Raw genomic sequence first — 12,265 nt, forward strand, 5'->3', positions numbered from 1 at the left:
TGCAAGCACATTATCTCTGAATTTATTATTTCCCAATTTTTTCCAAGTTCTGTTTAGTGCGGAATCAGTCTAATTTCATTGCCCGGAAGCAACGTACAGCACTCCCGGAGTACACGCATCCGAACAGATACTCTTAGTACTACCAGAAAGAGCTTTTTTTTTTTTTAGTTTTTTTTTTTTTTTTAGTTTTTGGGTTTGACTGGCAGGAGGAAAAACTCAAGAGTTCCTTCCTGTTCTGTTCACTTCATCGAAGTCCAGTAAAGGAATTAAATGAAGCGACACTATTATATACGGTTACCTAGATCTTGACCTAGTAATTGATTTGATATCCTTCTTGTCGTCGTCTAACTTCTTGTCGTCAGAAGATTTTGCGTCCTGGAGGTTTTCGTCTCCCTCGTCGTCGGATTTGATTTCGGAGCTCCCTGAAGACACGCTTTGTCCTTGAAGTCCAGTCGGCATTCCTATGGCAGAAAAGATGTATAAATATATACACAGGAAAAAAAAAAGAGAGAGCGTGCGCACACAGAAGCACAAGCGTTAATGAACTTGTGTTCATCTTCTTCCAAAGTCCCAGGAGAGCCAAACTGTTTCATTTATTAGTAACAGGACCCTTTTACAAAAAAAAGAGAGGAAGCTTCAGGAAAGCAACTGTTAAAGCCAGCTTTCCAGCTCTGTCCTTGTGGCCGGGATCCATCCTGTGATGCCTTTGGAAAGGATACCAATTTCATTGCCTACAAATCACCAGCTTAAATGTTGGGGAAACAATAACTTTAGGGAAGTATAACCGCTGTGCCATCAAGGCTAATCAAAGAGACACAGCCAAGGGGGAGCAGGAAGCCCTTTCAAGCAGCACCTCCCCGAAACAGGCTAGATCGGCCTTTGTAAATAAGGAGGCGTCTCAATTTACAGCCAAGGAAATACGAGCGGGACATAATGGTCTTTGCCTATCGGCGCACCAGATCAGTGGTCTCACTTCCCAGGCCTCTGTGAGCCCACTGCAAAATGAAATTATTCAGGTCCCAGCCAAGTCTAGCACATGGTGAGTACACAGATAAATATGTGTCTGGGTCCTCGTTCGGGCATAATGGATTCTTCTAATAAATGGTTGTTCTCTTTACAGAATTTGCACGTCACCTTGGGCTCTAGACCTTCTGCACCTCTCTACCTGTGGCCCCCAGAGGGCACTACGGTCCACCAACATCAAGAAGCTGGTGATCCCTGGCCTCAGGGAAGCTCGTTTGACCTCGACCAGAGCCGGGACTTTCTCTGTCCACCTGGTGGAATGAGCTCCCAGATGACATCAGGGCCCTGCTGGACCGAAACTGATTATTCGGAGCCTGCAAAATGGAGCTCTTCCACCAGGCTTTCGGTCAGGGCAAATGAACCTGCCACCGACCAGAGTCCGAGGCCCCTCCTCCCATCAAACTGCACTCACAAAAGAAGAACGAAACCCACAGTGCAACAAAACTGAATCAAATATTCCCTGCTGAATGCCAAACTGGAGCTACAATATCGATCTCCTATATCATATTGTGGGATGAGTTCTTACTGTTAATTGTTCTTAAAGGTAAAGGTAAAGGCAAAGGTATCCCCTGTGCAAGCACCAGGTCATGTCTGACCCTTGGGGTGACGCCCTCCAGCGTTTTCATGGCAGACTCAATACGGGGTGGTTTGCCAGTGCCTTCCCCAGTCATTACCGTTTACCCCCCAGCAAGCTGGGTACTCATTTTACCGACCTCGGAAGGATGGAAGGCTGAGTCAACCTTGAGCCGGCTGCTGAGATCAAACTCCCAACCTCATGGACAGAGCTTCAGACAGCATTTCTGCTGCCTTAACACCCTGCGCCACAAGAGGCTCTTAATTGTTCTTACTGTTATGAAAACGTTATATACTCAAATCAAAATGTTATACCGTACTACATTATGAAAGTTTCAATGTGAACCGCTCTTACATACATCCATACAACAAATTTACAGTTTGACATAAAAAGGAAGGGAAGAGGTTTATTGGCAGTTTCCCCCAGAAACTTGGTAGGAGAGTGGAGAGACACTGCTGTGCCCAGAGTGGGGAGTCAAACGGGGTACTCTGTTTCTGGTTGAATAGATTTTGTAGCTTTCTTAATGTGTGAAACAAAAAATCCTGCAGGTCATAAAGGACCCAAACAAAAGATTTTGCGCAGCTTGATAGTCTGTGATCCTGTAGTTTGGTGCAGTGGTACAGAGTGTAGGAGCAAGACCTAGAAGCATAGACATAAAGTTGGAAGGGACCTCCTGGGACATCTAGTCCAACCCCCTGCACTATGCAGGACACTCACAACCCTACCGCTCATCTACTGTAACCTGCCACCCCTTTGCCTTCACAGAATCAGCCTCTCTGTCAGATGGCTCTCCAGCCTCTGTTTAAAAATCTCCAAAGATGGAGAACCCACCACCTCCCGAGGAAGCCCGTTCCACTGAGAAACCGCTCTAGCTGTCCCAGGCTCTAGAAGACCCAGACTTAATCCTGCCTCTGCCACGGAAGCTCAGTGCATCTCTCTCAGCCTGGCCTACCTCACAGAGTCTCTGTGAGGATAAAATGGAGAATGGTGGAGTCAGTTTAGTCCCCCGCTGGAGAGAAAAGCAAAGAATAAATTCATACAAATAAATAGAAGTCTGGTTGTTTTTCTTGGCAGATTCCAGCCTGACTGGCAACCTGTGATCTCCAGTCAATTCTTTAACAATACTGGGGCAGGCAATAATTGCTGAATGCTCACAAAAGCGTTCAGTAGCAAACAGCAGGAAGAGTTAGGTGTGTGACTTCCTGCATCTCAGAACTCCCAACTGTCGGTATCCTCCACTTCAACTATGTGACTGGGGTGTTCATGTGAGGGTACACCGAAACTGGACTCCATGACCACACTTGCTCTTGCATGCACTGTTATGCAACTTGAATGAACTTGGTGTAGTGGTTAGGAATGCGGACTTCTAATCTGGTGAGCTGGGTTTGATTCCGCACTTCCCCACATGCAGCCAGCTGGGTGACCTTGGGCCTGCTACGGCACTGATAAAGCAGTGATATCAGGGCTTTCTCAGCCTCATCTCCCTCACAGGGTGTCTGTTGTGGGGAGAGGAAAGGGAAGGCAAATGGAAGCTGCGTTGAGATTCTTCTGGTAGAGAAAAATGGCATATAAGAACCAACTCTTCTTCTTCAGTAATATCGGGGCTCTCTCAACCCCACCTCCCTCACAGGGTGTCTGTTGTGGGGAGAGGAAAGGGAAGGCAAATGGAAGCTGCGTTGAGATTCTTCTGGTAGAGAAAAATGGCATATAAGAACCAACTCTTCTTCTTCAGTAATATCGGGGCTCTCTCAACCCCACCTCCCTAACAGGGTGTCTTTTGTGGGGAGAGGAAAAGGAAGGCAAATGTAAGCTGCTTTGAGACTCCTCTGGGTAGAGGAAAGTGGCATAGAAGAACCAACTCTTCTTCTTCTTCTAAATGCCTCAACTAATCGCCCATGCCAATCAATCACGGCATTATAAAAATGAGTCCGATATTCCCCCCGCACCTGCACTGATGGCACAACGTGAAGGAAAATTTTGTTGCTGCTGCGAGGACCTTACGATAATTCTGCCCATGGATTTGCCCACGCAATGGCTCAGGATTAACGTACGTCGTGCAGGCGCTAATGCCACTGAACTCACCTCTGTACGGATCTTGAGGCGGGTTTAAGTCGGGAGACGTGGCGGACTGCACCGGCAACTGCGGAACGGGGACCTGGTTTGGCACGAGCGAATGGCCGCTGCGGAGACCAACGGCGTCCTCACGGTGAGCCCCAACCTGTAATGGGAGAGCAAGGAGAGGCCATTTATATGCAAAGCTGATGTGAACCAAGGGGACGTAAAAAGTGCAACTTCCGGCGATGGACTGGAGAAATACGGGGAAGGGCAGAAGTGGGCATTTCAAAATGATGGCGAGGTTCCCTTCTTCACTAGAGGGCGCCGAGGTACTGCTGTAGGTATACATGGCCTGTATGCATGTATGCCATGTATGCCATAAAATGTTTAACACTCACTAAGTCACTGCGCAGCACATTTAGTGACAAACACGGCAGAGGAGCTCAGGTAGGTAAAACGTCAAATTGTCTCTCCCAGGGTGCTGATGGAGAGAGGACTGATTCGTACCCATCTGTCTTCTATCATGTCCGCCAACGGATCAGACAATTATCTTAATGCCCATATGCTTAATTGTGGGCTTTTCAATTCCCCCACCGCTATCAGAAATCCTGCAGGAATTTCAATTTGGCATCTGACTTTCCTTGCAGGGGATAAGGTTCTTGGGCCTACCGTTCCCACCTCCCTTCCCCGGTTTCCTCATGCCAGATAAAGCCCGGGACAGGGGAAGCTACTGACATATTTCACGCGGTCCTGGTTTGGAGCAAAACATAATAATAATAATAAAAGATGACCAGGTTTTCCAAAAACCAGAAGCCCGGGCTCATTCCCGATTGATCTTTGCTTCTAAGTCAGGCTTTCTCAACCAGGGTTTTGTGAAACCCTGGGGTTTCTTGGCAGCCCTGGAAGGGTCCTCCGAATGGGTGGGTGTTAATGATGAATTTTTAATATATATTTTTTAATTTATTATTTTATTTGTTTGTTTGTTTGTTTATTTATTATATTTATATACAGCCCTCCCCGGAGGCTCAGGGCGGTTTACATGGAACATAGCAACAATACATGAAACAGTCTATAACATTAAACATTTATCAGGTGATATGACCATATACGGTCATGTCAACCCATTTCCCCGCCCTATGGCCACTGATGGGCCTCGAATGGGTGGGCAGGGGAGGGGCCCCAGGTGGGTGTGTCCACAGCTCTGCTTCCTAACCGTATTCTGCATGATTTCACCACTTCTGGGGTTTCTCAAAGTTTCAGGGGTTTCTCAACGATAAAAAAAAAAATTGTGAAAGGCTGTTCTTAAGTCATTAACCCCAGAAACCCAACTCCAAGGGGCCACCGTTCTTGCCCACATCACAACTGCAGTGCATATATTAAACACGCCCGTAATGCCATTCATTGTGGACATGATGGGGTCACTCTAATGGGGCTACTGGCATAATGGACAGGCCCCTGATAATAGAGACATCTCCTCTTTTTTTGCGGGGGGGTGGTGGTGGTGGTAGTGGTGGTATCACATCCTTCGGCCAACCTGTATGTTAAATCTGTCAATTAATTAAGGAACGTTGGCTGTTTATTGCACAATACAACCCCGTGGCTACAAATGGCTGTGGGAAGACATACCAAACAACTGCGCAATCAGGGCTGTGGTGAAATGGGAATGCTTACATGATAACAAAAGCATCCATAACATCCTTAAAACTACCGGGCATTGTAATACAACGAAAACGCCTGCAGGCTTACAAGACAGAACGCATCAGGGAGGAAACGGAGTAAGGGAAAGCCAGAGTGTGAAGTTGTCTGCCTGAAGATCTGCCCTGAGATGGTGGAGATAGGGCAGAACAGAAGTCCAAATGAAAACACATTAATTAAAACTGAGGAGGGAAGCTGTATGGGGCACATGTCCCTACCAATCAGGTGGTATGTGGATTCACCAAGCTGGCCCACTGTTGGCATTTCCGATTCTCCCGTGGTGTCATTCCCATTGGTTTTAGTGGACCTTAAGCCAACTAAGGAATGCTTCTAATCAGACATACAAGACAATGCAGCATAATTGTTACCAGGGAGGCAGGACTGAGAGGGGGATTAAAGAGAATTCTGCCAAAGAAGAATCAAAGAGCAAAAAGGAAAGGAAAAAAAAAAAAAGAAGAAGTCCTTTCCAGAAATAATGCACTTAATCAAAAGCAAGTGACAGTTCTTTCCCATTGTTTGAAAACTTTTACATTTCAAGTTCATGGCCCCTTAACTGGTTGAGGAACTGCGTGTAGACAAACAGGTAGTGCGTATGGAGATTTCTCCCCCAGCTGAGGCATAAGAAAACATGTTAAGAGTTTTCAAATTCTGCTACGAAAATTAGAAAGGAGGGACCACTGGAAGTAGAACACGGGTGAAGAGGGCACGGCCGAATTGCCGCGGGAGTACACCAGGGTTCAGCTGCTGAATGCTGCCTGACCCAACAGATGCCAAGCTGGAGGCAAGAGAGGAGAAGAGGAAACAGAGCCTGGAGCAATCAAACGTACCACCCCATTTTCTACTCACATTGGCTGCTGTCCAAGCCATTATGCCTCCCTCCCGTCAGTGCCTAAGAGGAAGAGCTTAATACATCTCAAAGATCCAGCAAAGACAAATGCTTTGGGTTGGAGTGATAACAAAAAAACCCACAGCTAATTGTATCCTTTCTGCAAACGTGCCAGTTATTTGTATTAGATTCACGTGGGTAGCCATGCTGGCAGGAAGCAAGAGAGCAGAGTTGGAGTCCGGTGCCATCTTGACGACCAACGAAGTTGAATTCTGGGTATAAGCTTTGCATGAAAGCTTCCACTCAGAATTAAACTTTGTTGGTGTTCAAGGAACCGCAGGACTCAAACTTTGTTCTGTCATTTAGAATCACAGAGATGGGAAGGGCCATGTGGGCCATCTAGTCCCACCCTCTGCTCAATGCAGGATCAGCCTAAATCATCCTGGATAACTATCTGTCTAGCCGCTGCTTGAAAACTGTCGGTAAGGGGGAGCTCACCACTTCCTTAGGCAGCCGATTCCTCTGCTGAACTAGACTCCTAGAATCCTGGAGTTGGAAGGGGCCATCCTGGCCATCTAGTCCCACCCCCTGCTCAAGGCAGGATCAGCCTCAAGCCTCCAGGATAATGATCTGTCCAACTGTTACTTGAAGACCTCCAGTAAGGGGGAGCTCACCACCTTGTTCTAACCATAGTTTAAACCCACAATTGCAGGTCCTCTCCTCTGCTGCCAACAGGAACCTTTCCCTGCCCTCCTCTAAGGATATGTATTATTGTTGTTTTGCTGTTGAATCCCAACTGACTTATGGCAACCTTACAGAGTTTTCAAGGGAAGAGATATTTAGGGGTGGTTTGTCACTGCATTCCTCTACACAGACTCCTTAGACTTCCTTGGTGGTTTTCCATCTAAATATTGACCAGGGACAACCATGCTTAGCTTCTGAGAGCTGGCTATTCTGGGCTAACCAGGTCAGGGAGTTATTTGTATTGGTGTGTGTGTGTGTGTGGTTTTCCACTGCTTTCCTCTCCAGGTCTTCCTTGGCTGTCTCCCTTCCAAGTACGGACCCTGTTTAGTCTCTGAGTTTTGATGAGATTGGGTAATCTGGGTCACAGCATTGCTTGTATTAGGCATATCATAAGACTTATAAAGATGTCGCCTGAATCTTGCATCTGATGAGAACCTCAATATGAAGAACAATTAAAAAACAGGTTGAATTTTCTTGCCACATTCACTGGCTCTATTAACCAGGCCCCAAAATGTAGGGACAAGAGGTACAAACCATACATGGCCAATTGTCAATGAAAAGGGAGACATTTATTTGTTTGTTTGTTTGTTTGTTTATTCATTCATTCATTCATTCATTCATTCATTCATTCATTCATTCATTCATTCATTCCATTTGTAGCCTGCCTTGGTCACTCAGGTCATTACAAAATGTAAGAACAATTCTATCAGGCAGCATAAAACATCCAATTAACAATGCAACAGGACTAAGATCACAGAATTAGAAAATAAGGCAAACAAAAAGCCGTCTAAGAATTACCGAGAATAACATAGAAAGCAGAATACAAAGGCATGATGATTTATTAAAATACGGCTCCTAGCCAGCTGCAAAACCATAATCCAACAGATCATGTTAGTGTACAAATGTCCAACAATAAAGGTAGAAAGTGCAGCAAAACCAAGATGATGTACATGCAGAATGAATTGTAACAGGCTACAATTCTGTTCCTTTACTACGGTGTCGTCCTGCACGGTTCTGTTGTACCCCAATTCTAATCCTTTTATTAAAAAGTCCCCTGAATGTTTCTGTCTTGAACATTCTGGGGAGGAGCAGAAAGTTGGGAGGCCTTTATGAACTCTTCAGGCAGATGGGGGCCCCAACTGAAAAAGCACCTGTACAGGTAGCTGCTGACCTTACCATGCCAAACTTGGCAGTAATGGTAATGGTAAAAGGCCATTAATGGTTTGGTATGATAACCAGTGCTTTGAACCGACGCTGATCAGTGGACCACTGAGTGATTGCAGAAGGGATATGATTTGGATACTCTGCCTAGCTCCAGAACACAACTGAGTTTTATAGCAACTGAAATTTCAGCATTGACTCCAAGGGCAAAGTACATTTCAATTAATTCAACCTCAGGGTTACTGTAGCGTGAATCTGTGTGGCCATATTGGCTAGGTCAAGGTACAGAGCCATCTTCTAGGCCAGGGGTATTCAATCTGTGGTCCTCCAGATGTTCATGGACTACAATTCCCATGAGCCCCCTGCCAGCGTTTGCTGGCAGGGGGCTCATGGGAATTGTAGTCCATGAACATCTGGAGGACCACAGGTTGACTACCCCTGTTCTAGGCTAAATTTGGTTGAGGCCAAGCTAAGAAGATCAGGTGCCTTCTTATATAGAGGCCCTATTTGCCAGTCATCTGGGCAAGAGTTACCCCCCTCCCCCCGAAACGGAGGTTGGGGGCTGTGGGTGACTCTGGTCGGGTGTGCAAAGAAGGGAGGGGAGGATTAGACTAGTTTTATCGTCAGTGCATGGGATTGTATATTTTTCTTCTTTTACTGCAAACTGCCACTAGCTGGCATGGCCCGGGAGTGGCTGTCAACAAATATTATAATAAATACATAAATAAAATAAATGGAGATGGAAGAAAACATGTGTTTTTGCAGTTGCATTAACTTGCTTCGCCAGGAAGAATGCTGTGCCCAGAACCACCCCTGAACTCTTGAGACAGTCAATGACTTTCAGGACCTCAAGTCTTCCCAACAAGCTGCCAACACCTGCATCAGGATTCCATTTCAGATTCCTAACTGACAGCCATTTAACCACTGGAGCAACGTTGGGGGATTTGGATAAAGGAATGTAGAACTCGGTATGGTCAGCATACTGATAATTTGCTTCAAAATCGTGCATGATTTCCCCTAGGCGCTCTTCATAGAGATTAAATATCACGGGAGAATAAGACTGAGCATTGTGGAGCCCCGCAAGACCAGTCCCACACGGATGACAACCCATCTCCAATTCTGAGCCTCATCTGAAAGGACCGATTTTCACTAAACTATGTCGCTTCCATTCATCCCCACTTCTACTTGCAAATGGCTCGATATGATGGTGGGGTTCAAGGCTTCTTGAACCCCACCAGCAGGAGAGAGGGACCTTTTCTGCACACAGAATTTGCTCCAACTCACCACTCGTCCGGTGGTAGGGCAGGGCAAATTCCCAGTTCTGCATGACGCCAGCACCAGCCTGGGGGCCTTCAGTTGCTCTGGGGCAGGAGAATGCGGATAAATCATTTTTGCTCCTGGTGGCAATGGGATCTTGTCAGGCCAACATGTGGCAAACCTCAGGGATGTGGCCCTTGTGTATATTCGAATAGAGATCATCAGCTAAAGTCTCCAGTGACATCATCCCATAGTTCAAAATAAGACCGAAAGGGGTAGAGAGCATTCGAATCTTATAGAGGGACTCAGAGTAGTCCTGCAACCACTCTCTCTAGCTTTTTGCCCAGCATGGGCAGATTAGAGACTGGGGATAATTGATGTCATCATTCATGTCTAGCGAAGGCAGAGCCTGTAAACCAGCACTCTTCTACCAGGCTTATGGATGAGGCCAGAACAAGTAAATAAGATCATATGGACCTCCCTCCTTTCCTCCCCAGAACATCTCACCACTGAATACATGGAGAAGCAGGAAAATGGAGAGCCAGTTTGGTTTAGTGGTTAGGAGTGCGGACTTCTAATCTGGTAAACTGGGTTTAATTCCCTACTCCTCCACCTGCAGCCAGCTGGGTGACCTTGGGCTCATCACAGCACTGATAAAGCTGTTCTGAAGAGCAGTGATATCAGGGCTCTCTCAGCCTCACCCACCTCACAGGGTGTCTGTTGTGGGGAGAGGAAAGGGAAGGTGACTGTAAGCCGCTTTGAGCCTTCTTCGGGTAGAGAAAAGCGGCATATAAGAACCAACTCTTCTTCTTCTGGGTATTTATCGTTTTATTGTTTTAAACTGAATTTTAATATGTTGTACACCGCCCCGAGCCTGTTCACAGAAAGAAGTGGTCTATACATTTAAGAAGAAGAGTTGGCTTTTATATCCCGCTTTCCACTACTGGAAAGAATCTCCAAGTAGCTTACAAACACCTTTCCCTCTCCCAACAGACACCCTCTTAGGTAGGTGGAGTTGAGAGAGCTTTGACGGAACTACTCTGTGAGAACATCTCTAACAGGACTGTGACTAGTCCAAGGTCACTGGCTGCATATGGAGGACCGGGGAATCAAACCCAGTTCTCCAGCTGCTCTTAATCACTACACCAATCTGGCTCTTAGTGTACAATAATAACAACATCACATAATGAAAGGGACACTACCTGTTTTAGTGACCAAGAGAAAAGGTCATGTATCAGTGATTTATTTATGATGGCCATCAGGGATTCATTAATGTGATCATTACATTACTTTAGTGTCCAGCATAGGCAAAGATCCCGAGCACAAGAGGTACTCTTCACAGACCCACCTATTCTGGACCCTGGATTGAAAGGACACATAACTGACATAATGGTGCACCGTCTGTGTCAAGAATCTCAGTTATATTCAAACAAGCATCCAAATCAGATGTACTGGAGGGATTTTCTCAGAATGATACTCTTCAAAAGTCCAGACACCCACCCAAGCCTCAAAAGAGCTGTCGCCTGGGATCTTAAAATTGTCCATAGGCATTCCTGACAGAAGTTGGATCCATGTCTCTCTGAGGGTGGTCCATTTTAATTGCCCCCCTGCCTCTGCAGATTGTCAATGTCACGTTCACCCATGCCTTGAGGGTGTAGGCCAGGGGTAGTCAAACTGCGGCCCTCCAGATGTCCATGGACCACAATTCCCATGAGCCCCTGCCAGCGCTCATGGGAATTGTAGTCCATGGACATCTGGAGGGCCGCAGTTTGACTACCCCTGGTGTAGGCAGTCAGACCCCAGCACAGACGAGAGATCCTGTCATGCCCAAAGCTAAGGAATTTTCGAGAGGATTTTAAGCTACGGAATCGTACTCTCTTAATACATAGGAAAAGGAGTGATCTGCAACCGTAAGAAATGACAGATCATGACATTGATGGGGCATTCTGTATCTAGTGGAGGAGAAGCAGAACGAGGTGTAAGAATATAAAAAGGAGACAAATACAACGATAGAGGAGATTCAGTATTTGATTGCATCAGTTAGATGTGCTCCAGTTCCACTGAATTTCAAAAAAGATGGACAAATGCTGCTCACAGATGAGCATCTAGTCCAGAGAATTAGGTGTGTCCCCGTTTGATTCCCAGATGAATGCTGGTGGGAGAGAGTGTCACAACTCAGAGAAGTTGTGAACAGTTTGCACGAACCAAAACATCACATGTTTGTGTGTGTGTGTGTGTATGTGCAGGGGAGAAGACAGCAATTATGGTCTGTGGTTTCTGAACAATCAGGCTGAACAAGTTCTTGTATGAAAACTGTGCACTGCTGCTGGGTGTTTCTGGTTACAGCCTTGCTCGTGCCGCCCCACCCTAACAATGTCTTGAACATGGGCAGAATCAGGTTCCAGAGCAGAGAAGCAGAAGAGTAGCCATGGCCAGCCAGATGCCACAAGGGAACCAACAAGAAGAAGAGCTGGTTTTATTGACACCCTGCTTTTTACTAACCAAAGGAGTCTCAAAGCGCCTTACAATCCCCTTCCCTTCCTCTCCCCACACCCTGGGAGGTAGGTGAGGCTGAGAGAGCTCTGAGAGAACTGTGACTGGCCCAAGGTCACCCAGCTGGCTGCACATGGATGAGGACTGGAGAATCAAACGGGTGCTCCAGATAAAGGCTGCCACCCTTAACCACTATGACAACAATCCTTACCTGCTGGTGGCTCCTACGTCTGCCAATCAAAGGCATTCTTGCCTCTGAAACTAGGGGTGCCATCGGGCCACCTTTGCTAAAAGACCATCCTAGATGTTTCCTCCATCAAGCGGTCAAGCTTCCTTTTCAACCCTTCTAATCCAGTGACCTTGCAGCCGTGAGTTCCAATAAGTCAACAGCCCCCTGTGTTAAGCAAAACTTCTTTCCAGTAACTGAAGTAATATTA

At 46.4% G+C, this 12,265-nt stretch overlaps 1 protein-coding gene across 33 annotated transcripts in view; it reads right to left on the minus strand.

Moving 5' to 3' along the window:
* The window catches only part of TCF4 (transcription factor 4), a 427,786-nt gene that overhangs the window by 10,492 nt on the left and 405,029 nt on the right, over positions 1-12,265 (minus strand). For 27 of the 33 annotated variants that reach the window (XR_013232983.1, XM_077346820.1, XM_077346828.1 and 24 more), the window contains 2 exons: positions 3,680-3,815; positions 299-461 (listed from right to left, as the gene is read on the minus strand). Coding sequence is in view for 32 of the 33 variants with exons in the window: in XM_077346820.1 (XP_077202935.1) it covers positions 299-461; positions 3,680-3,815 (299 nt within the window). In the remaining variant the exon portion in view is untranslated. The remainder of the gene's footprint in view (positions 1-298; positions 462-3,679; positions 3,816-12,265) is intronic. The other 6 variants (XM_077346824.1, XM_077346815.1, XM_077346841.1 and 3 more) reach the window with 1 other exon arrangement.

Source organism: Paroedura picta, chromosome 7 (assembly GCF_049243985.1).
Source record: "Paroedura picta isolate Pp20150507F chromosome 7, Ppicta_v3.0, whole genome shotgun sequence".
Lineage (NCBI taxonomy): Eukaryota > Metazoa > Chordata > Lepidosauria > Squamata > Gekkonidae > Paroedura > Paroedura picta.